We start from the raw sequence: 23,642 nt of genomic DNA on the forward strand, positions 1-23,642 counted from the left end.
TAGGCAGATTGGTACTGACTAGCAGATGAACCTTGTTGCTTTTGAGGTTAGTGAGTCGATGGTCAGGTTGTGGTGACCTCGTGCTAAAATTCGGTTTTGATCAATAACTGATAAACGCTCAGGCCCATTGACTTCAAACTTGGTAGGCAGGTTGGTAATGACCAGAAGATGACTCTTATTGATTTTGAGTTCATCAAATTAAAGGTCAATGTCACTGTGACCTCGAGCAAAAAATCCGTTGCCAATCAATAATGAGGAAGGCTTAGGCCCGGAGACGAGTTGGCATACACTCCATCTTGCAGTGACTTATCATTTACATACATACGTTTATACTTCGCTCTTAAAAACTGTTACAAATCAATAGTTACATGTTTCACGGGAAGATAGGTGGGCCGTTATGGAATATGTTACATACTCAAGGTGACGGCTTGTGTTGTATAAACTTGAACCAAATATCTTTGGATTTGTTTATTTTTTACTATGATATTACGTATAGCATGAATACGATACAAACAAGTTTGGCACAGGTATAAACTTGTTTATACAATTTAAAAACATACACGTATTACATACACAAACATCACAATATCAGCGATAATAAAACTTGTCATTAAAGTACAGTGAACGTTTTATATTCAATAACTTCTGTAAGAGTGAAAGCCATTGTGATTGACTGGTTACAGCATCATTCAGGAGTACTTGAACGTCATGGTCACAAGAGTATGAGATAATATCGAAACATGTATGTTAGAAACTTGTGGACTTCTCTGATAAAGCTTGCCACCAGCTTCTGCCAGTTTTCTGCGACTTTGATATATTTTATTTCCAATTAAAAAAGGATTACGATATTGTGCCACGAAAAGAAACAAGTTTTTTTTCAAGATAATTATATCATTTTGAAAACAAAATAGAATACGAACGTTCTTACATGATTTGCACGTGCATCATATGCTGCACAATTACTTTATTTATGAATGTTGGCTTTCCTTTGTAAAGGACCATGAGGATATCCCTGACCACATCATCCCCACCATGTGTCAAATTAAAGGAGTCCTCGTGGCCTCGAAAATATAAAGAAAAAAAGTTAAACTTCGAAGCCTCAAAAATATAGAAAAAAAATAACAATCTAGATATCAGATATCCGGAGTGACGGTTCCCGCGCCATCCCGTTCGTCCACCAGCGCCATCTGGGTTTGGGGTTCCCCGGTAACAGCCAACACTTCTGCATCCAGCTCGTGTTCATTGTGTTCAATCAGTTCATTTTTCTCTTTGTTACTACCTGGTTTTCGAGTTTGTTTTTCGTGATCGTCATTGTCATTTTCGTCTGTTGTGTTTTCAACGACGTAGGTTTTACCTTTTTCGGCCTTGTCAACATCAGACAAGGCGTCGTCGGGCGTTCTTCCTGAGAACTCGGACAATATCTGGTCGGGGTTCTCTTCAGGGGGTTTCATGTCAAGGTCGATATATACGTTCTGTATTCTACCATGGATCACTTCAATATTTGGCTTCAGAGTCTTAAGCTCTTCTAATACTTGGAGAAATCCTTGATCGACACAAGTAGTCTGTAAAAGATAAGAGTATATAATGAAAGACTATAAGTATCATCCTTGGTCGAAAGTGTAAGATCGTAGGGTTTTATGCGGAAACTAGGTTTACCGAGTTTCCGCAAAACACCCTGCGCGAGGGTCGGGATGAACCTATCTCACACGAGCGGCTATGCTAGATGCTTTTTCTCCCACCTCAGTTAAACAAGATTAAGTGAAAATGTATTTTTTACCGGAACTCTTTTGTGCTTAGTGAAAATAATTGCGCATGGACATGTGATAATTCGTGGTTGTCATGGATATGCGCGCAGTGATTCAGATTATGCTAATAGTCAACTCGGTCTTTAAAGAGTTCTAAGGAGAGTGAAGCATTATTTCTTGAAAAGTGCGTGAAAACTGTTTTATGGTGACATTTGAAGCGAGAAATAATTAATAAGCGTTCTAAAAATTGCCACAAGACAAGGTTTCCATGATGCTACAGACGACAGTCTTCAACAAGGGAGGTAATTACAATGTGGTGACCATTAAAAAGGAGTTCCATACGGGCATTTTATCTTCGCCCGTGGGCAAGATAAGAATTTCTAGCATGGTTAAATTATTGGATCTACTTATCTGAGGTGGGAGAAATAATGATCAACAAGTCCCAGTTATTGATCTTTTTCTACCCTCCTCTCCCACCTTAGATATGGTGTCGGCCCACAACGAAATGCTTCCGGGTCGTTGTATCCCTTCAAGTAGTACATAAAAATGTTTCTCCCCACTTATATAGCATTTGATGATATTTTTAATGACATTGCAATCTTGTATGTATTTTCAAGTTTAAACATGTTTTATATCAAATTTGAAGACCTAAATGTGGTTTTGAATGATATTTTGCAGGACGTTGATATGGTTTTCTGCTGTTAAATCAACAAAGTGTTCATACTATGTGAGTAAAAAAATGTTAAGCTTTTTTACCCTGCAAATTCATAATAAAGTAGTGAACTGGGGTAATTTTACATATAACAAAGAAGATAATCTCGCTGTGGACCGAAAACATAATTCGTCATCATAGCGCAAAATCTGAATAACTGCATATAGAAATAGAATCGGATATTTGAGTTCTTGCACTAAGGTGACGATGTGTGAGGGCAAGGTAGGAGTTGCGTTTGTCCCATCGATTCAAGGAAAAATCTTGTGTTGCATTAAACTCCAAAAATATTGCACCTACACTCATGGAACTTCATAGGAATGTTTGTTAGTATGCCGAGTAACGACTTGTTTGACCTTTAACTAAGTTTAATAATCACGGCATTTGACCAAGAAAATAATGGTGTGAAAAAATCGAGAGAATGGGATAAACGTCTCCGAAACCGAAACAATTTAAAACTAAAGAACAGCACATTGATTTATGTATATACAGTACTGCTGTTATATCCAGACAATACGCAACGATTTCCACGATCTATGATCTCTTGTTTAAATACTTACTCCGAAGTCGATCTTTTCCATCGAGGAGGTTTCTAAGGCTAACACCGTCTGCAGAACATCAATGGCCCCCAACGCGTTTATCAAATTGTCACCGAGCTGCAAGTAGAATTTATTTCAAAATGAACTGCAACCAAATTCCGTCTTTTAATTAACATGGAATAAATAAATAAATAAATAAATAAATAAATAAATAAATAAATAAATAAATAATATTTAGAATTCTTATTGCCATGATTGCTCAAATCATGGCAATTAGAACTCTAAATATTATTTATTTATTTATTTATTTATTTATTTATTTATTTATTTATTTATTTATTTATTAATTTATTTAGTAAATATTGAACTTTCTTTATTTACTGAGTTATCTGCGAAGGAGCAAATAACTTGTCATCATTTGTAAAAGATAATTTGTCTTCAAATTACTATCTATTTAAGTGGTCTACGTCTACAAATTACTTTTGATTCTAAATCTATGACATATTGTATACAGTCGAACCTCGTTGGCTCGACCTCGCTTGGCTCGACCTCGCTTGGCTGTAATTCCTTCAAGGTTTGAACTAGATGTAAAGGATCGATTTCTTTGAAATGAATGTAAAAACTCCCGCCTGGCTCGAATTTTTCGAGGCTCGCGGTATTTTCGCTGTTCCCAGAGAGTTTTACCAAAGAGGGTTCAACTGTAACTTTTTAACATTATGGATGGTCCACAAAAGATACAATTTTACAGGCCCCCGTATTTTCTCGAACACACAAGTTCCTTATAACAGGACCAAGCTCATCATGTTATTTTCTCCTTTAACAGAGTATTAAGGATTTAATAAGAACATTCTTTGAGGATAATCACGCAATCGTAAAAATCGGCCATCTCCGGCAAGCTTCGTCAATTATGTTGGATACTAGACAAGGTGTTCAGATTGGATGATCGCGATAAACATTTTGTGTCATATCAAACTTAATTAGTAATTTGGTTAAGTAAGATCCTTATTATTCTAAAGATTTTTCGAGAAAATGGGGCAATGCATACAAACCCGAAGCACTTGTAAAGTGTCGTTTTGGGCGAGCTGCTTGACCATTACTTTGAGGTCAAAATTGGTGATTCTGTTTTTGGACATGTCCAGTTCGAGGAGAGTTCTGTTGGTTGCGAGCGCCTGGCCCATGAAGGCAGTCCCTTCTGTCCCGAACCCATTGAAACTGACGTCTAATTTCTTCAGTCCCACATTCTCCTGGGTAAATAAGTATTTTGAATAAAAATTAAATATATGGAAAACAGTAACTGCACGCGCTGCGCAAGAAGTTGAAATTGTACACGAACGCAAAGCGCTAGTTATGTGCCATATTCTCTACCTGTTACGTACCATGTCAGTGATATATCTTGGTGCAGTTTACTGCCTTCTAAAAAACGTTGCCCCTAATGAAAATATGCTCATTTTCCTTAAAAAGTCCTATTATTCCCTATTTGATAACAAAAGATTCCGTTAATGAAAAAAGCTATGTATGACTTTATAAATTAACAAAATATCGAAAAAGACTATCTCATTTACTTTATACTGGTGTATGCATAAAAACGTGAATGGATGTATAATTGCTAAAGTAATTCCATAAAAGAAATCATTGCATGTTGTTAAACTTTCCATTCAATAAGCAGCGACTACGAACATTAGAATAGTGTTGTGTTTTATCCGCATGGTACAGGTTCAACGAATTCATTAGTTGCCGTTTTGATATGAAAGTTGTTTGACTAGCAATATTGCTTAAAGATGCACTATCACTCAAAAATAATATTCAACACATGTAATTCAGTTGTTTATATATATATCAAAAAGGATGAACAAATGTCGAAAACAATTGATCTTATGGAGAATACCGAGTTTACTTTGAAAGAAATGTGCAGAAAACACGGTATTGCTACCTTATGAGACCATAGAAGATCGCAGTAAATCTTTTAGCATTCACCATTCGTTTAATATTTTTGCGTTTTTAGCCATCAAATACACGGCTGTAATATTGTTAGTAGTAATTAATAGTTCTGTAAGTGCACTATTTAGTAAGTATTTGAGAGTGTATCGCTTAAAATTTGTGTTCGTTTAACATGTGTATGTATTGATTTTGAATAAGAGTGTCACTTTAATTATCATCGACTTCGTGATAGACCAATTCGACGAGAAAGGTATCCGGTTTTGCACAAGACCATGCCATCTCGCAAATGATACTTGAGAAATAGAAGACCAAAAACAAGTCTATGTTCAGGGGCCTACCTTTATCCCAATAGCAAACTCCAAAGCGCCCCTTTTACGTATGTGGTTCCAACTGACGTCAAGCCGTTCCAATGTTTCGTTAGATGCTGCAATCGAGATAAATGTAAATGTCACAAGCGAATCCAAGGGGGGGGGGGGGAACTTATTTTAATAAAGGAGAAAAAAGTAATAGCATACGCACAAAATGCGCTACTTAGGACTATAAATTGTTAAGATTTTCTTGGGGGAATACCCCGAACCTCCACTGCCAACACTTGAAACTAAATGAATAACGGTTCTGAGGTAGAGGCGGAAGTCAAAAGGTTACGCCCTGAAGTTACGCCCCCACAAACGTCAAATATTGTAACCGCCCCTGAGTGTTATAACATATTAAGTGCATAGAGTCTTATTTAGTTAACCATTTTATAAATGTAAAAAAGCTATACATATTATATACTGTTGACCATCTATGTGAATTACTAGGAAAGTGAGAGCAATTCGCTTATAAGACATCTTCATAAATGTCACTGCAGGGAGAACCAAGATCATTTGATAAAATATATTACATAATATTATACTACTTAAATCTGCACTCTCACAGATTGACAGATGACATTTTTTTGTCAAGTTTTTGTTTCTGAATCAGCTGATTTTGGTATCAATGCCTTTAATACAGTCATCTAAGATAACTCACAATAAAACAGACCTAAATTGTTTGGGGAAACTGCCTTTCTCTTAAAGCGTTTGGAACGCTTTAAGCCATAAAACATCATTTTTGAACGTATTAAAATATGAAAAACTGCGATCTGATCTTTGGACAGCTGTCTAGAATCACTGGTTTCAATACATTTACACAAAAAATGGCTCATTTGAAGACAAGAATAGTAAGAGTGCAGCTATAATTTTGATAGGATCACGTGAATACAACAAGAACCATGTTAGCATTAGGTGATGCTTAGGTCATGGTTCAACCTGTATAGCAAACCGAAAGTTAAACTAGGTCGAAAGTGAAAGTTCATCATTTGTGTTAATAAAAATCAATATTTTGTTTTGTCTATCACTTTTTTTAGATCAGTTTTTTTTACAGGATCCAAACATGTTCGACAACTTCGTGTCATTTACAAAATGATTGATTTAGAATGTACAAAAATGTTACCATTGTTAAGAAGATATACAGAAAAGATATTTTAAGATCGATTCTTTTTGAGATCAAATAGCTCCAGTGGTACTATATATAGCTAACATTTCAAAATACGTCTCAGTGTTATCTATGTACGACTGGGAAATCCAGTTAAATATATTTTAAGACATTATGGGACATTCAACGAAGTAAAGCCAAAATGCAGCCAGCCAATGGGCGTGGACAGACCTTGGTAAACTCTAAAACACCAACAGACCGAGATGAAAAGCTCTTACATAGCGCCGCCCCGAAAGCACACCCAGCCGCCTCTTCAAACTCATTTCCAGAGACCACTAGTTCCTTTAGTGTACGGTTCTCCTAAAAAGGGAATTGTGCATAGTAAATATCAACTTTGCAGTTTATTTCAGTCAACATTTTAAAGAAATGGATGATACGGATGATACTGTTCTAAAAAAATGGCTAAATTTCTTGTAGTTGATATTTACCGAACTCACATGAATGAAATCGGCATTTATTGAACCTATATGTTTAAAGTTGATATTTACCGATCTAATGTGTGAACAGCTGATATTTACTGAACTTATATGTTTAAGTTGATATTTACTGAACGTATATGTTTAAGTTAATATTTACTGAACTTTTATGTTTAAGTTGATATGCACTCAACTTATATGTGTACAGTTGCTATTTACTGATGTCTTAAGTTGATAATTACTGAACATGTGTTAAGTTGATATTGATCGTATTTATATGCATAAAGTTTAAATTTACCGTACTGATATGTGTTAAGTTGATAGCTACTGTATTTATATGTTTACATTTTATTTACCGAACTTATACATGTCAAGTTGATGTTTACTACATTTTTATGTGTAAAGATGGAATTTACTATAAGTATATGTTTAAGTTGATATTTATCCCAATTATATGTGTAAAGGTCATATTTTCCTTAATTATATGTGTAAAGTTGATATTTACCTTTATCATATGCGCAAAGTACTCGGCATCTGCATCTTTGAAGCCATTTCCTGTAAAAAAAGACTTAACATTAATATTAATATGTGTCTTAATCAGGGACCTTAGTCAGAAATATTTGTTCGGTTTCCAAACTTTTATATTTTAGCTAGTGAAATTCAAAACCACATATGTGATAGCATTTTGTATGAGAGTGAATATAACAAGTCTAAGGATATGTGAATCGGTGAAAATAACAAAAAAGTAGATCAATCCTATTCAGTCGTTTTTTTAAATTAAATCACAAATCATTCAGCTTCAAAACCTATAAATATGGAAAGCAGCCAATGGTCTGAGATGGTATAACCATATTAGATTTACTGTCATGCGTAAATTAAAAAAAATAAGACTGAGTAGGCACTTCCGATTTGGTGTACTTTGCCTTACAACGAGTATTATAAAAATGAAAGAGCAAATCTTATTTTTAAACATTAAGACAATTAAGAAGAAAAAATATGACGTACTATTTGGGTCAAAGTCCAACTTTCCTAGTTGACAACGAAACATACAGGTGGAATTCTTTTTTTTTTTTTTTGGTTGACTACTAGTACAATATTGGACTTTGTGTCCAAATTGTATGCCGTAGAAAGTACGTACGAGATGCATGGAGCGTGTCAATGCGATGGTTGGCCAACATGAGTTGTTCTAGAAGGACAGCGCCCCGACTCCCCAATTTGTTGTCACTGATGTTCTAAAATTTAACAGTATTTATTTGAATTCATTTTTAACCAAGACCTATACAAATATAATACCAACTCGTAGCGTTTACATGTATATACACCATGCATGCATTATATCACTACACGCTGTATATACATACGTCCATGTTTTTTATGAAAAAACAAAACAAAAATTGCTTTGAATAAAACAATTTAGTTGCTTTCTAACAGGACATTTACTTCTAAACGAGATATATGCTGCATTACAAGGTAGTTGCTTCCTATGGAGATATTTGCCTCCTTAGGATATATTTGTTCACTAACGATATTATTAAATTTTTGTGTTTAGTGAGAGCGAAATATTTGCGTTCTGACTATGTATTTGCTTCACTACCATTCATAAAGTTGCATCCTAAACAGACCATTTGCTACCTTTCTAACAATATATTTGCTTCCTCACGATATATTTGCTACGAGTTAATTACTTCCTTACGAGATATTCGCTTACGTAAGAGATAATATTAATAGCTTCCTTACGAGATATTTGCTTTCGAACGAGATAATAGCATCCTTACGAGATATTTGCTTACGTACGAGATAATAGCTTCCTTACGAGATATTTGCTTACGAACGAGATAATAGCTTCCTTATGAGATATTCGCTTACATACGAAATTATAGCTTCCTTACGAGATATTTGCTTACGAACGAGATAATAACTTCCTTACGAGATATTTGCTTACGTACGAAATAGCTTCTTCTTTACGAGATACATGTATTTGCATCCTTACGAGGTACTTGATTCCTTTTGAGACACTCGCCTTTCTAGGGAAAAGATACTTCCTTGCGAGATATTTGTTTACCAACTAATCATTCGCATCCTTGCGAAACATATAATTACATTATTACTGTATACTATATTCCTATAATTTATTAGAGATGGAGATAAATGCTTCAAAGAATATTTGGAGTCTTGAATGTGTTCTTATACGGACACATTGGTACAAATGATGTCATTTTCGAGAGGCCAAGCGAACGTACCCATAATGTGACTCGAACCCATAATCCCTAAAGTGAGGCGCGGTCACAGCCATGTAAATGGTTGCTTCCTTACGAGGTAGTTGCTTCCTAAAAAGAGATGTGTTTCCTTAAGCGACAGTTGCCTCCTTACTAAGCAAGTTCTTACGAGATATTTGCTTCCTGACGAAATATTTGTTTCCGTATGAGATAATTGCTTCAATAAGAGATATAATTGCTTTCATATGAGATAGTTGCTTCCTAACGATAAATTATTTGCCTCCATATGAGATAGTTGCTTCAATATCATATAGTTGTTTCAATATAAGATGGTTGCTTCCATAACGAGATATTTGCCTCCATATGAGATAGTTGCATCCTAACGAGATATTTGCTTCCTAACGAGATATTTGCCTCCATATGAGATAGTTGCCTCCATATGAGATAGTTGCATCCTAACGAGATATTTGCTTCCTAACGAGATATTTGCTTCCATAACGAGATATTTGCTTCCATATGAGATATTTGCCTCCATATGAGATAGTTGCCTCCATATGAGATAGTTGCATCCTAACGAGATATTTGCATCCTAACGAGATATTTGCTTCCATAACGAGATATTTGCCTCCATATGAGATAGTTGCATCCTAACGAGATAGTCGCATCCTAACGAGATATTTGCTTCCTAACGAGATATTTGCTTCCTAACGAAATATTTGCTTCCTAACGAGATAGTTGCCTCCATATGAGATAGTTACGTCCTAACGAGATATTTGCTTCCTAACGAGATAGTTGCTTCCGTATGAGATAGTTGCGTCCTAACGAGATATTTGCGTCCTAACGAGGTATTTGCCTCCATATGTGATAGATGCATCCTAACGCGATATTTGCATCCTAACGAGATATTTGCATCCTAACGAGATATTTGCCTCCATATGAGATAGTTGCTTCCATATGAGATAGTTGCGTCCTAACGAGATATTTGCATCCATATGAGATAGTTGCTTCCATATGAGATAGTTGCTTCCATATGAGATAGTTGCGTCCTAACGAGATATTTGCTTTCTAGCGAGACATTTGCCTCCTAACGAGATAGTTGCGTCCTAACGAGACATTTGCCTCCTAACGAGATAGTTGCTTCCATATGAGATAGTTGCGTCCTAACGAGATATTTGCTTCCTAACGAGATAGTTGCTTCCATATGAGATAGTTGCTTCCATATGAGATAGTTGCGTCCTAACGAGATATTTGCTTTCTAGCGAGACATTTGCCTCCTAACGAGATATTTGCCTCCATATGAAATATTTGCTTCCTAACGAGATAGTTGCCTCCATATGAGATAGTTACGTCCTAACGAGATATTTGCTTCCTAACGAGATAGTTGCTTCCGTATGAGATAGTTGCGTCCTAACGAGGTATTTGCCTCCATATGTGATAGATGCATCCTAACGCGATATTTGCATCCTAACGAGATATTTGCATCCTAACGAGATATTTACCTCCATATGAGATAGTTGCTTCCATATGAGATAGTTGCATCCTAACGAGATATTTGCATCCATATGAGATAGTTGCTTCCATATGAGATAGTTGCTTCCATATGAGATAGTTGCGTCCTAACGAGATATTTGCTTTCTAGCGAGACATTTGCCTCCTAACGAGATAGTTGCGTCCTAACGAGACATTTGCCTCCTAACGAGATAGTTGCTTCCATATGAGATAGTTGCGTCCTAACGAGATAGTTGCCTCCATATGAGATAGTTACGTCCTAACGCGATATTTGCTTCCTAAAGAGATATTTGCCAACATATGCGATAGTTACGTCCTAAAGAGATAGTTGCCTCCATGTGAGATAGATGCGTTCTTACGCGACATTTGCTTCCTAAAGAGATATTTGCCAACCTATGCGATAGTTACGTCCTAACGAGATATTTGCTTCCTAACGAGATATTTGCCCCGTATGAGATAAAAGCGTCCTAACGATATATTTGCTTCCTAACGAGATATTTGCCTCCATATGAGATAGTTGCGTCCTAACGAGATATATGCTTTCTAACGAGATAGTTGCCTCCATATGAGATAGATGCGTCCTCACGCGATATTTGCTTTCTAACGAGAAATATGCCTCCATATGAGATAGTTGAGTCCTAACGAGACATTTGCCTCCTAACGAGATAGTTGCGTCCTAATGAGATATTTGCCTCCTAACGAGACATTTGCCCCCATATGAGATAGTTGCTTCCATATGAGATAGTTGCCTCCATATGAGATAGTTGCGTCCTAACGAGATAGTTGCCTCCATATGAGATAGTTGCGTCCTAACGAGATAGTTGCTTCCATATGAGATAGTTGCGTCCTAACGAGATAGTTGCCTCCATATGAGATAGTTGCGTCCTAACGCGATATTTGCTTCCTAAAGAGATATTTGCCAACATATGAGATAGTTACGTCCTAAAGAGATATTTGCCAACATATGCGATAGTTACGTCCTAAAGAGATAGTTGCCTCCATATGAGATAGATGCGTTCTTACGCGACATTTGCTTGCTAAAGAGATATTTGCCAACATATGCGATAGTTACGTCCTAACGAGAAATTTGCCCCATATGAGATAAAAGCGTCCTAACGATATATTTGCTTCCTAACGAGATATTTGCCTCCATATGAGATAGTTGCGTCCTAACGAGATATATGCTTTCTAACGAGATAGTTGCCTCCATATGAGATAGATGCGTCCTAACGCGATATTTGCTTTCTAACGAGAAATATGCCTCCATATGAGATAGTTGCTTCCATATGAGATAGTTGCGTCCTAACGAGATATATGCTTTCTAACGAGATAGTTGCCTCCATATGAGATAGTTGCGTCCTAACGAGATGTTTGCCTCCATAAGACATAGTTGCGTCCTTACGAGATATTTGCTTCCATAACGAGATATTTGTCCCCATATGAGATAGTTGCGTCCTTACGAGATCTTTGCTTTCCATAAGAAATAGTTGCTTCCTAACGAGATATTTGCGTCCTTACGAGAACTTTGCTTCCTTGCGAGATAGTTGCTTCTTCACGCAATATTTGCTTCCTTACGCAATAGATGCTTCCTAACGAGATAGATGTTTCCTTACTAAATAGCTGCTTCCTTACGAGATGTGTGATAAAGTTGTGGTCGACCAGTGCCTCTTTGATGCTGGACAAGCCAATGGACGTGATGGAATTCCCTTCTATGTCAAGGAACGATATAGTCGTGTCCAGCTGTAAATGTCACAATGAAATGTGTTCATTTAAAACATTAAAGAAAATGGAAAACATGGACAAATTATTGGTAGTTCACATATATAAATATGTTACTACATATCATCGTAATATCATTTTAAAGTACCCAATTAAGATCGAAAATAACCTTTTTTCTGATTAACTTTGATATTAGCAAAAATAACAGTTTTAAGTAAGTTAGATCGGTACGGTGCTGAAAAAACCGCTCCGCAATTAGGCCCGACACCATTTTTCAAACGCACGGAATGTACCATTCGTTGGAATATTCCTGTCATGCGATATAGTTTTCAGTATGCGAAACATGTTCACACGGAAACTGATTGCTCTTGACAGAGCGAATTTCCCATAAACATGCACATGCCATCTCATACAATTACTTTTTTATTATTCAATAAAGCTTGAACTTAAAAGAACACATCAAAGCGTCGCTACGAAGAAAAAAAGCAAGTCGTGCATTTAAAAAGAAACATTAAAAACAACTTGAGAAAAACTTACAAGCAGGGCGGCCGAGAGGGCTCTAGCGCCGTTAGGTCCCATGTTATAGTGCTGTAGACACAGGGCGGTGCTCGTGGGCTTCCGGACGTACGCCGACACGGGGATCACTTGCAGGCGCTCGCATTCCTTCAGATAGAGCTTCATTTTGACCTCATGGGGTTCCATGTACTTTCGGGGCGGGTCTATCGTTGGAAAAATTAGTAGAATGATGATTAAAATCATTAAATCTTTCCGAGACAAAGCAAGTTTGTTTCTATTCTGTTCATGTGATAACTCTTACTATAAGCATTGCCAATCATTCAACGTATACATGTTAAGAAATCACACTGCTCAATAAATGCCACAACGAGGGTAGATTACGTAGGAAGTTTCTAATATTGGGGACAGAGAACACCAATATCAATATCCATTTATTATATATGCAATGTAACATCCAGAGTCGGTACTCATTAAACGCCTTAAGTAATTTCCTAACTTAAGTCATTTTCTTAAGTTAAGCATCTCACCTATAAAATGATTTAATCGCTTCATAATATTTTAAATTATTTGTGTCCATTGATTTTATTCAAAATACATTGTAGAAAACACTTCATTCAAATACAATACTCAGTGTACAGTATAATTGACGCAATGCATCTTACAATACAGTACACTCAATATACCTTACAGCACAGTAAAAAAAGAAGATGTATATTTCAGAACAGTCGACTTAGTGAACCATACAGTACAGTTGACCGTCAACGCATCTCACAATAAAGTAGATACAATAGCCCTTACAGTACAGTGAGCAATCGATGTACAATCCAGTACAGTAAACTCAATGTGCAATTTGCCTTACAATTAAGTATACTCAATAATATACTTCACACTAAAGTAGTCTCAATGTACCTCACAATACAGTAGTCTCAATGTACCTCACAAAACAGTAGTCTCAATGTACCTCACAAAACAGTAGTCTCAATGTACCTCACAATACAGTAGACTAAATGTACCTCACAAAACAGTAGTCTCAATGTTCCTCACAATACAGTAGACTCACAATGTACCTCACAAAACAGTAGTCTCAATGTACCTCACAATACAGTAGACTAAATGTACCTCACAAAACAGTAGACTCAGTGTACCTCACAATACAGTAGACTCAGTGTACCTCACAATACAGTAGTCTCAGTGTACCTCACAATACAGTAGTCTCAAGGTACCTCACAAAACAGTAGACTCAGCGTACCTCACAATGCAGTAGACTCAGCGTACCTCACAATGCAGTAGACTCACAATATTGTAGTCTCAATGTACCTTACAATACAGAAGACTCAATGTACCTCACAATGCAGTAGACTCAATGTACCTCACAATACAGTAGTCTCAGTGTACCTCACAATACAGAAGTCTCAATGTACCTCACAATACAGTAGTCTCAAGGTACCTCACAAAACAGTAGACTCAGCGTACCTCACAATGCAGTAGACTCAGCGTACCTCACAATGCAGTAGACTCACAATATTGTAGTCTCAATGTACCTTACAATACAGAAGACTCAATGTACCTCACAATACAGTAGTCTCAGTGTACCTCACAATACAGTAGTCTCAGTGTACCTCACAATACAGTAGTCTCAAGGTACCTCACAAAACAGTAGACTCAGCGTACCTCACAATGCAGTAGACTCAGTGTACCTCACAATACAGTAGACTCAGTGTACCTCACAATACAGTAGTCTCAGTGTACCTCACAATACAGTAGTCTCAAGGTACCTCACAAAACAGTAGACTCAGCGTACCTCACAAAACAGTAGACTCAGCGTACCTCACAATGCAGTAGACTCACAATATTGTAGTCTCAATGTACCTTACAATACAGAAGTCTCAATGTACCTCACAATACAGTAGACTCGATGTACCTTTCAATACAGTAGAGTAGACTCAATGTACCTAACAATCATGGCAATAGAAACAGTGTACCTCACACTACAATAGACTCAATGTACCATACAGTAAGTAAACACTCGATGTTCAGTCCAGTACAGTAAACTTAGTGTTCTGTAATGCATGATTGTATGCATCAGTTAGTAAAACAACTCAGATACATTCAAGTACAGTAACATATATCAATGTACCTTCCAGCAAAGTCTCCTCCCTCAACATCCGAGGCCGCAGGCTTATTGTCTCTGCCTTTATCGACATATTTAAATTGTTCTTAAGCTACAATAGCCTTTTTGTTTCAATTTTCATATTAAAACACGCTTTTTATTCCCGCATTTTCCAAACGTATTTTATCACATTTAACACTCATTTCAGTTTCGTTTAATCGTTAATGTGTCTTCTGTATTGTTCATGTGTCAGTAATAATTAATGTTACTCCAAAGATGTATATATTTCCAATAAGCGTAATTCGAATTGAAAAATACACGTTGATTATAATGGGTATATGGCATTTACATGCAAAATCTAAGTTTAAGAAAATTATGACATGACAAGCGGCCTATTGATATGTGAATAAAGGCATCGTAGATATTTAGGATCTTAATGTACGATATCCACATTGTTCGTTCATTTGCTTAGAGATCAGGTGACAAGAAGGATTCCTTATGGCCGGCATTGTTTTAATCATCAAGACCACGCCGCACCATAGGAGTCTATTCGTATACAGTTAAACCCCGTTGGCTCGAAGTCACAGGGACCGGCGAAATTACTTCGAGCCTCGGAAAATTCGACCTAAGCTGAAATGCTAACATTCAGTATAAAGAAATCGGTCCTTTACATCCAGTTCGAGCCAACGAGGAATTCGAGCCAAGCGAGCTCGAACGATCGGGGTTCGACTGTATTAGTGGTCAACATTATATTTTATCCAACTGAAAGGCAACATTTCTCAAGTTTTCAAATATATACATATATATATCAGGGAATCAACCCTCAGCCGCTATTAATTTTAAGCAGGTGAACAGTGACTACCCCAGTTAGTTGGATGTTTACATTATATAATGTAGACCACTAAAATAAAGAAAGAAAGTATGTTCTTCCACAAAATACATGTCGTAGTCGTATACCTATATTTCGTGTAAATACAAACTTACATTTAACCTTTCCTATATATAATCGAGTACCAAATCTTTGTCATTCCTCATTATAACATCACGATCATAAATTACTGCCAATTTTCACGTACATCTTTTTTATCGATACTTTCATAATTAATAACAAAATACTAATGAGATATAAATGATAAAAATGTGAAATTACATAGAGGCTGTTTTTACGTGTATATTTTAATGTTTTTTTCTCCTCAACTAAATAGTATATTGGTGAATGTTAATACTAAAGTTAGCAAATAATGTAAGTACAAACATATAAAGCTATACATGTATTATAGTACATCCAATGACTTAAACCCCCTAGCAAAATTCAGTACATCAACTGCCAAACAATATCTTTGGCTCGGCAAAGCTCAAGATTAGGGCCAGGATTTTAATACCGCCGCTTTTGCAGTGATATCCTTGATTTCGCAGGGTGATCGATAAAGAATGATTTTGACGATCATGACAGTTTGACAGTTACGAGTGAGATTCCGATTTTGTAAAAACTGTCTGATTAAAGGTTTGTTCATCCGTCAAATTAAAGACGTGGGGATGAATAATTGACATAAAATTTATAGCGGGGCATTATTGGCTTTGTCGAGTTCTTGTATTTATTTGAAGCTTTAATTTAAAGGGATTCGTTCATGTTTCGGACAAAAAATAAAACAGTTATTTTATAATTATTGTACTCTTTTATACACCGAAATCGCAGGGAAAATACAATTTAAGTATAAAAATAAAACTTGGTTTTAGATGAGATCGAACCCATGCACGCCGATTCAGTGAAAAATAATAGAAAAACGATATAATTACCACTCGGCCACAGGGACATGTCATACTGGATATTTTAACTTTTGTTATATACATTGAACTCATCACGTAAAAAGATAAGATAAGATTTATTTAAAGTCGGCAAGCCAGATATACAGACAACATAAGCTCTGATGAGCTTCTATAACCGACTAACGTGATAATGTCGATCATACAATCACGCTTCAGCCTTTTGTTGAGTTCCGTTAGCAACTGTTTTGGATATCGTGGACTTTGAGAGCATATATCAACATTTGTTGAAGGGTTGCAGCCGTCAAGCTCTTAGTTTTAACACTCCAGAAAGGTGGGACACACTTTATTTCGTATATAAAAAATCATTCGTAAAAATATAATTTTATAAACCATGAGGGAGCCCCTTTAAAGCTGCACTCTCACCGAGTGACCATTTTAACAACTTTTTTATTTTTTTTGTCTTGGAAAGCGCAAGTTTTTTGAGTAAATATCTGCAAATCAATTATATAAAATTGCTGACAAAATATCAGATCGTAGATTTTCAAATTTCCGTTCGAAAATGAATGTTTTATGGCATAAGCCGTTACTAATGGTTTAAGAAAAATGCACAAAACATCCATTTTTGAACTTAAATATAAAATTTGCGATTTGAATTTTTGTGGGCAGTCTAACTTAACTAGTTTCCATGAATTTTCGCAAAAATTGGGTAGTTCCAAGACAAAAAAAATTGTCAAAACGTTTTATCTGTGAGAGTGCAGCTTTAAGCCTCGATGTATAAAGTGAAACTGAATAACAGGGTCGAATAACGTCTCTTGAACAATTCTTATTACCAAACTAGCTGATAACGAAAACTGTCAGCAAATCTGAAGTTTGTTTAATTCGCCTTAAACAAAAAATACTGACAAATTTCGCCGCAACTAAGGAAAAATTGCAATATATAAAATCCAATTTAGTATATGCCGCGAGTGGCGCAGTTGATGTGGTCGCTGATTACATCAGCAAATTGCATAAAAGTGGTTCATTTTGGGTTTATTATTTTTGATTGGTCAATATTTATTCAATGCTGACTATTCACCAATCAAATCATTTAAATGTTCACACTAACCAAAAGAGAACATGTGGACAACTAAACCAAGTATTATTCAATTGACTGAGCACTAGTCTCTGTCAAGATGTACCTAGTTCGATTCCTTCTTTCCACTTTAAATTCCTAGCATATTTAACAGTTTAAAACCATAATATAAATAAATACATTTGTTTTACACAAAACATGTAGCTAATGGTGCTTAAAAAAATAAATAACTGTACAGTATGGCAAACAAAAGATCGAAATACATGTACACATATAAAAATATAGTACCTGGTTAAGAGTTAGATTACTTATCAAAATTCGGAAATATACTGTATCAGCTTAAAGGTTCGATCCTCGACCCACCGATCCTTGACCTATCTATCCTCGACCCACCCATCCTCAACCTACCTTTCCTCGACCAACCCGTCTCGGCCTACCAATCCTCTACCCACCAATCCACGACCTACCGTTCTTCAGCCTACCGATCTCGACCTTCCGATCACCGAAACACCTATTCTCGACCTACCGATCCTCGACCTACCGTTCCTCGACCCACCGTTACTCGACCCACCGATCCTCGACCATACGATCCTCGATCAACCGTTCCTCGACCCATCGATCCTCGACCCTACGATCCTCGACCCACCGTTCCTCGACCCACCGATCCTCGACCCACCGATCCTCGACCCACCGATCTTCGACCCAACGATCCTCGACCCTACGATCCTCGACCCACCGATCCTCGACCCTACGATCCTCGACCCACCGATCCTCGACCCACCATTCCTCGACCCTTCGATCATCTACCCACCGTTCCTCGACCCACCGATCCTCGACCATACGATCATTTACCCACCGTCTCTCGACCCACCGATCTCTACCTTCCGTTCTTCAACCTACCGGTCCTCGACCTTCCGATCTTCGAAACACCTATCCTCGACCCAACGATCCTCGACCTACCGTTCCTCGATCCACCGTTCCTCGACCCACCGATCCTCGACCATACTATCCTGGACCCACCGTTCCTCGACCCACCGATCCTCGACCTACCGTTATTCGACCCACCGATCCTCGACCCACCGAACCTCGGCCTACCGACGACCTAACTAATAGGTATAGGTCGGGTCACTGTGAGCAAAAGCTTGAACTCCTTATTTTGCCCAAAAGCAAATATCAAAAGTACCAGTATGTACAAAACAAATAAAAGTGCATTTTTTTTTACTATACTTTAATAAACTGAGGTGGGAGAAATGCATCTTCCATTGCAGCCCATGTAAGATATGTTCACCCCAATCCTCTTGCACCAGGGGCGGACTTCAATATTCAACTTAAGGAAATCTATTGTCATATAACATTGACTTCATTCATTATATTGGTCGGTTATTATTAACCTGTTATCCGATCAGCTACATATTTCTTATTTAGACTTATATTTACGGTAATGCCAGCCCATGGTGCTTTGCGGAAACACGGTAAACTTTGCTTCTGCAAAACATCCTACGCTTGGTTTCGGATGAACCTATTTTATACGAGCGGTCATGGAAGATGATTTCTTTCTTTAAGAATTGCCGCTCATGTAAGATAGGTTCACCCCAACCCTCGTGTACCAGGGTAGGTATTCAGTATTCAACTTGAGTAAATCTTATGGAAGATGATTATTTTCTTTAAGATGATAAAAAAACAAACATCTTATTAATGACCGCACTAAGTGGTAATATTAATATTTTTATTTGAATACTTGGTACGTATCACATATTGAATCGAAAGTTGCACTTATGAAATCAAAGAATAATAATTGTCTTACGTAGAATATAATTTTATTATAAATATTGTAATTAGTCTCGATATAAAAAACCCTCACGGTGATGAAAACCTTCAAAGAAGCCATCGTTGGTATTTTAAACTTGACAACAGACTTATTTGCACCTCGAGTGCAGTATGAACAGTTTATCAAAGGAATTGATGACTCTTCACAACTCCATGAAACTTAGGCAAAACTATGGTGGATGAGTTCTGCCATATCGCGTTTTCTCGGCGAAAATCGGACAGAGCGACAATGCCCCAAGTAGCGGGAGAAAAATGTGCCAAGTGGCGGAGTGAAAATGTGTCAAGTGGCGGGGCAAAAATGTGCCAAGTGGCGGGAAAAAATGTGCCAAGTGGCGGGACAAAAATATGCAAAGCTGTTGGGTTAAAATTCGTTTAGTGGCGGGGAAATGATAATTATGCAGCTTAATTCCATACCGACAGTTGGCGCAGTTTTTATTACCACATGTTCACTGTTTCGCCGCGAAATCAGGAAGTGGTCGAAACCAGCCAACATATGTAACACCTGGAATGCAAATAATCCACCTTCTGGTAGTGACAAAAGATACCGAATATAAACGCTCAAAGGCGTACGCAAATGAAAGCATGTTTGAATTCTAACAGCAACAGGAAACAGACATTGATCAAGCGGCAGGGCGCGAAAATAATGACTTCTGGCAACTTATGAAGAGACGACATAAACATTGTGCAGGAAATCATTGTTTTTGAATAACTTTTGACGTAGAGGCCTTTTCCGACCCCTGTGGTGCAAAGCGATTGTGAAAATTGTGATCGAGCTTATAGGAACATGTAATATCCAAGTATCGTTATGTTATGGTGGCCGGATTCCTGCCATGTGGCATTTTCGCATTTTCGCGGAAAAGGGCGAAAATGTGACAATGAGTCAATACATATAACATTACATAAAACATGGAGCTAAGAATTAAATAAAAGAATGGCGGCTTATTTGTTTCTCCGGTAGACAATGTGAAAACTGCGTTAAACTCGTGAAAGAGGAGAAAAGCTTGTTTATGTTAAATTTGTAAAGGTCTGTCGTCACCCATGGACTGTATTATCGCATGACCCGGTCGTATGTCCCCTTACGACTTTAAAGCGTATGTTAATGCCAAAAGAAACATGAGCTATAAGTGAATGTAATTCCTACTCACACACTGAGACTGCTTAATTGTGGATATTACAAACTATTTTAAGAAAAGTGTATGCAACCGGACAGAGAGTTACAACATTATCTAATGGTATGCTGCGTTTTTCATACACACGCACACACACATACACACGCACGCACGCACACACGCAGACGCACGCACGCACACACACACGCACACTGTCACGCACGCACGCAAGCACACCCAGACATACACACGCACGCACGCAAGCACACCAAGATACACACACGCACCCACACATACACAGTTTTCATACCCAATACAAGGACTGTCTATTTCAAATTTAACACTTTTTAAGTGTGTATATGGTATCACCATGGCCTGTCCTCGTTAACAATTCATATTGCAGTATTTTGCCACTGCCAAGAAGAGGCACTTGTGGTCATATTCATCAATAACGATTAGTAAAGAAGATGTGTCATCATAATGCTGACGATCTATAACGGTCTCATAATGTTTGACATTTACGATGTAATACGAACCAATTACAACAAATGTATGTGTTGCAGATATTGATGAAAATGCACATTTAAGACGTAATATAACATTATCCAAACTGATTACTGATTATTCTGACTACTCTGTTAGCTGGTGTGATGCATTAATATAGAGTTTTCAATAATACATTTACATGTCCGTATCAGGGGCGGATCCAGGATTTGACATCAGAGGGGACGTAACTTAGGGTCGCAACCTTTTGACATGCGCCCCCCACACGCACACACGGGCGCGCGCACGCACGCACGCGCGCGCACGCACGCACGCACACACACACACACACGCACGCACGCACGCACGCACGCACACATTCACACACGCACGCACGCGCGCACGCACGCACGCACACACACACACACACACACAACCAAAATGAATATGGCATGAAGTGTTGAACTCGACCGATTTCGTGTGTGTGATGGGGGGCTGTTGTCGGCGCGCGCCGGATGCTCTCCCTTTAGCTAAATCCCCTTAAAAGTATTGTATGTGGTTTAAACCGGTAATGTATATAATAAAATGGTTTAAGTACTGCGATTTAACTCTCATGGTTGATGCAGATTTGGGTGTGGTCCGAATCGGCCTCGAATACACCCTACCTGATCAAAACGATTCAGTACAAATTTCATATCTCTTTTGACTGCCTAACTTAACATCTAGAACCATTAATCTTACTCCCAGTTTTCATTAACATTACACTTTGTATGCTCTCCTATCAGGAGGAAAAAAACGAATAAAAAAGAAGAGTTTCACACAGTGTGAATAGTGTTCACAAACAGTTCAAGTTATTACTCACGCGTGAGTTTCTGCTAAATTTAATCGCTCTTCTTACCTGCATCTTCATCCAACCAGCTTCTTGTCACATCGGTTACAATTCTTCCCTTGTCAAACTGATTCAACACAGTAGAGGTTTCAAGTATATGCCTTTGTTCATCATTTCTTGGTGTTTCATCAGCCATTCTAGGCATTTGTTCATCGTTTTTAGGTGTTTGTTCATCTGTTCCAGGCGTGTGTCCATCATTTCTAAGTATTTTATCAATGTTTAAACCAAACGACGGACTCGCAGATGCAGACTTTTCCTGACTCCTCATAGTACCGGTCTGTCTGGGATTCACATTGTTTAAGCAATGAGATTATTATTCCGTTATTTCCACATAACACTGCCTTCTCAGTTCACTTATGGCTATTATCAACACGACTGATGATATTTTATATATCGTATCAGTGTCATTTTAATAGCGTTATCAATTGTATTTTTGACATCGACTTTTCAAAAGGGATAATATATACTTTGCACATTAAAGACATTTATATATCTAAACGTAAAATTTACATGTAGGTATTTCATTAAATACATTTAACAAGTTTAACGCTATGACTTCACCCATTACTAGACTTAAAGCTGCACTCTCACAGATATGCCGTTTTTACACCTGTTTTTTTTTGTCTTGGAAAGATTTATGCGTAAATATCAGCAATCCAATGGTCAAAGACTGCAGAGAAAAGATCAGATCGCAGATTTTCATATTTCCGTTCCAAAATTAATGTTTTACGGCCAAAACCGTTACTAACGGTATAAGAAAATTGCGTAAAACATCAATTTTTGAACTTAAAAATAAGTTTGCGATCTTATTTTTGTCAGCAGTCTTATATGACTAGTTTATATGCATTTCCGCATAAATTGGCTCGTTCCAAGACAAAATTTAAGAAAGTTGTGAAAACGTTCAATCTGTGAGAGTGCAGCTTTAAATACGTATTTATAAACTTAAACATAAAATTTACTTGTAGATCATTCATTAAATACATTTAACAAGTTTAACGCTATGACTTCACCCATTACTAGATTTAAATACATATTTGTAACTCTTTTACATGTAGCTTAATTATGCAAACCTTTCTTCTTTTTAGTTTCTATCATATTCTAATTAGTTTTTTTCTTCAAATAAAAAGTTCTTAAAAGTAAATATTAGCAAGTGCGTTTCAAATTGCCTTTATGTTCATTAATGCCATCCATTATAAAGGAGTTTCGATTTGAACATTTGTCATGAATAAACGAATAATACTTCGATTATTTAACCGAACATCAAAGCACTCCCGATGTTTAAAGCTGCAAACTCACATATTCACCTTCTGACAACTTGGAATGAGCCTTTTTTGCGGAAATGTATGACAACAAGCGATACAAGACTTCTGTCAAAAGATCAGATCGTCTGTTTTATGTTTGAAAAAATGATATTTTATTGCTAAATGTGTTATAGTTACGTTCGTCAGTTTTCCCGAACAATTAAGATCTGTTATATTGTGAGTTATGCGCCAGTCAATTGTACCCCCCCTCCCCCCATGTCCGGGGAATAGCTTGGACTTTGACTTTCCCTCCAGCCAACCC

The 23,642-nt window shown here is 37.2% G+C and overlaps 1 protein-coding gene across 2 annotated transcripts; it reads right to left on the reverse strand.

Moving 5' to 3' along the window:
- Positions 1–463: 463 nt before the first annotated feature.
- Positions 464–22,421, reverse strand: LOC128209401 (leucine-rich repeat-containing protein 74B-like). 2 transcript variants are annotated; one of them, XM_052913421.1, is made up of 10 exons: positions 22,089–22,421; positions 12,844–13,025; positions 12,220–12,327; positions 8,001–8,094; positions 7,368–7,417; positions 6,665–6,746; positions 5,270–5,355; positions 4,043–4,237; positions 3,015–3,110; positions 464–1,562 (listed from the first exon to the last, which is right to left on the reverse strand). In XM_052913421.1, exons 1-10 carry the CDS (start codon positions 22,345–22,347, stop codon positions 1,134–1,136), a joined length of 1,581 nt encoding a protein of 526 aa, XP_052769381.1. In that variant the 5' UTR covers positions 22,348–22,421; the 3' UTR covers positions 464–1,133. The 2 variants fall into 2 exon arrangements, with proteins under 2 accessions (XP_052769381.1, XP_052769382.1); XM_052913422.1 differs by lacking the exon at positions 22,089–22,421 and adding an exon at positions 14,960–15,299.
- Between the last annotated feature and the right edge of the window lie 1,221 nt (positions 22,422–23,642).

This window comes from Mya arenaria, chromosome 11, assembly GCF_026914265.1.
Source record: "Mya arenaria isolate MELC-2E11 chromosome 11, ASM2691426v1".
Lineage (NCBI taxonomy): Eukaryota > Metazoa > Mollusca > Bivalvia > Myida > Myidae > Mya > Mya arenaria.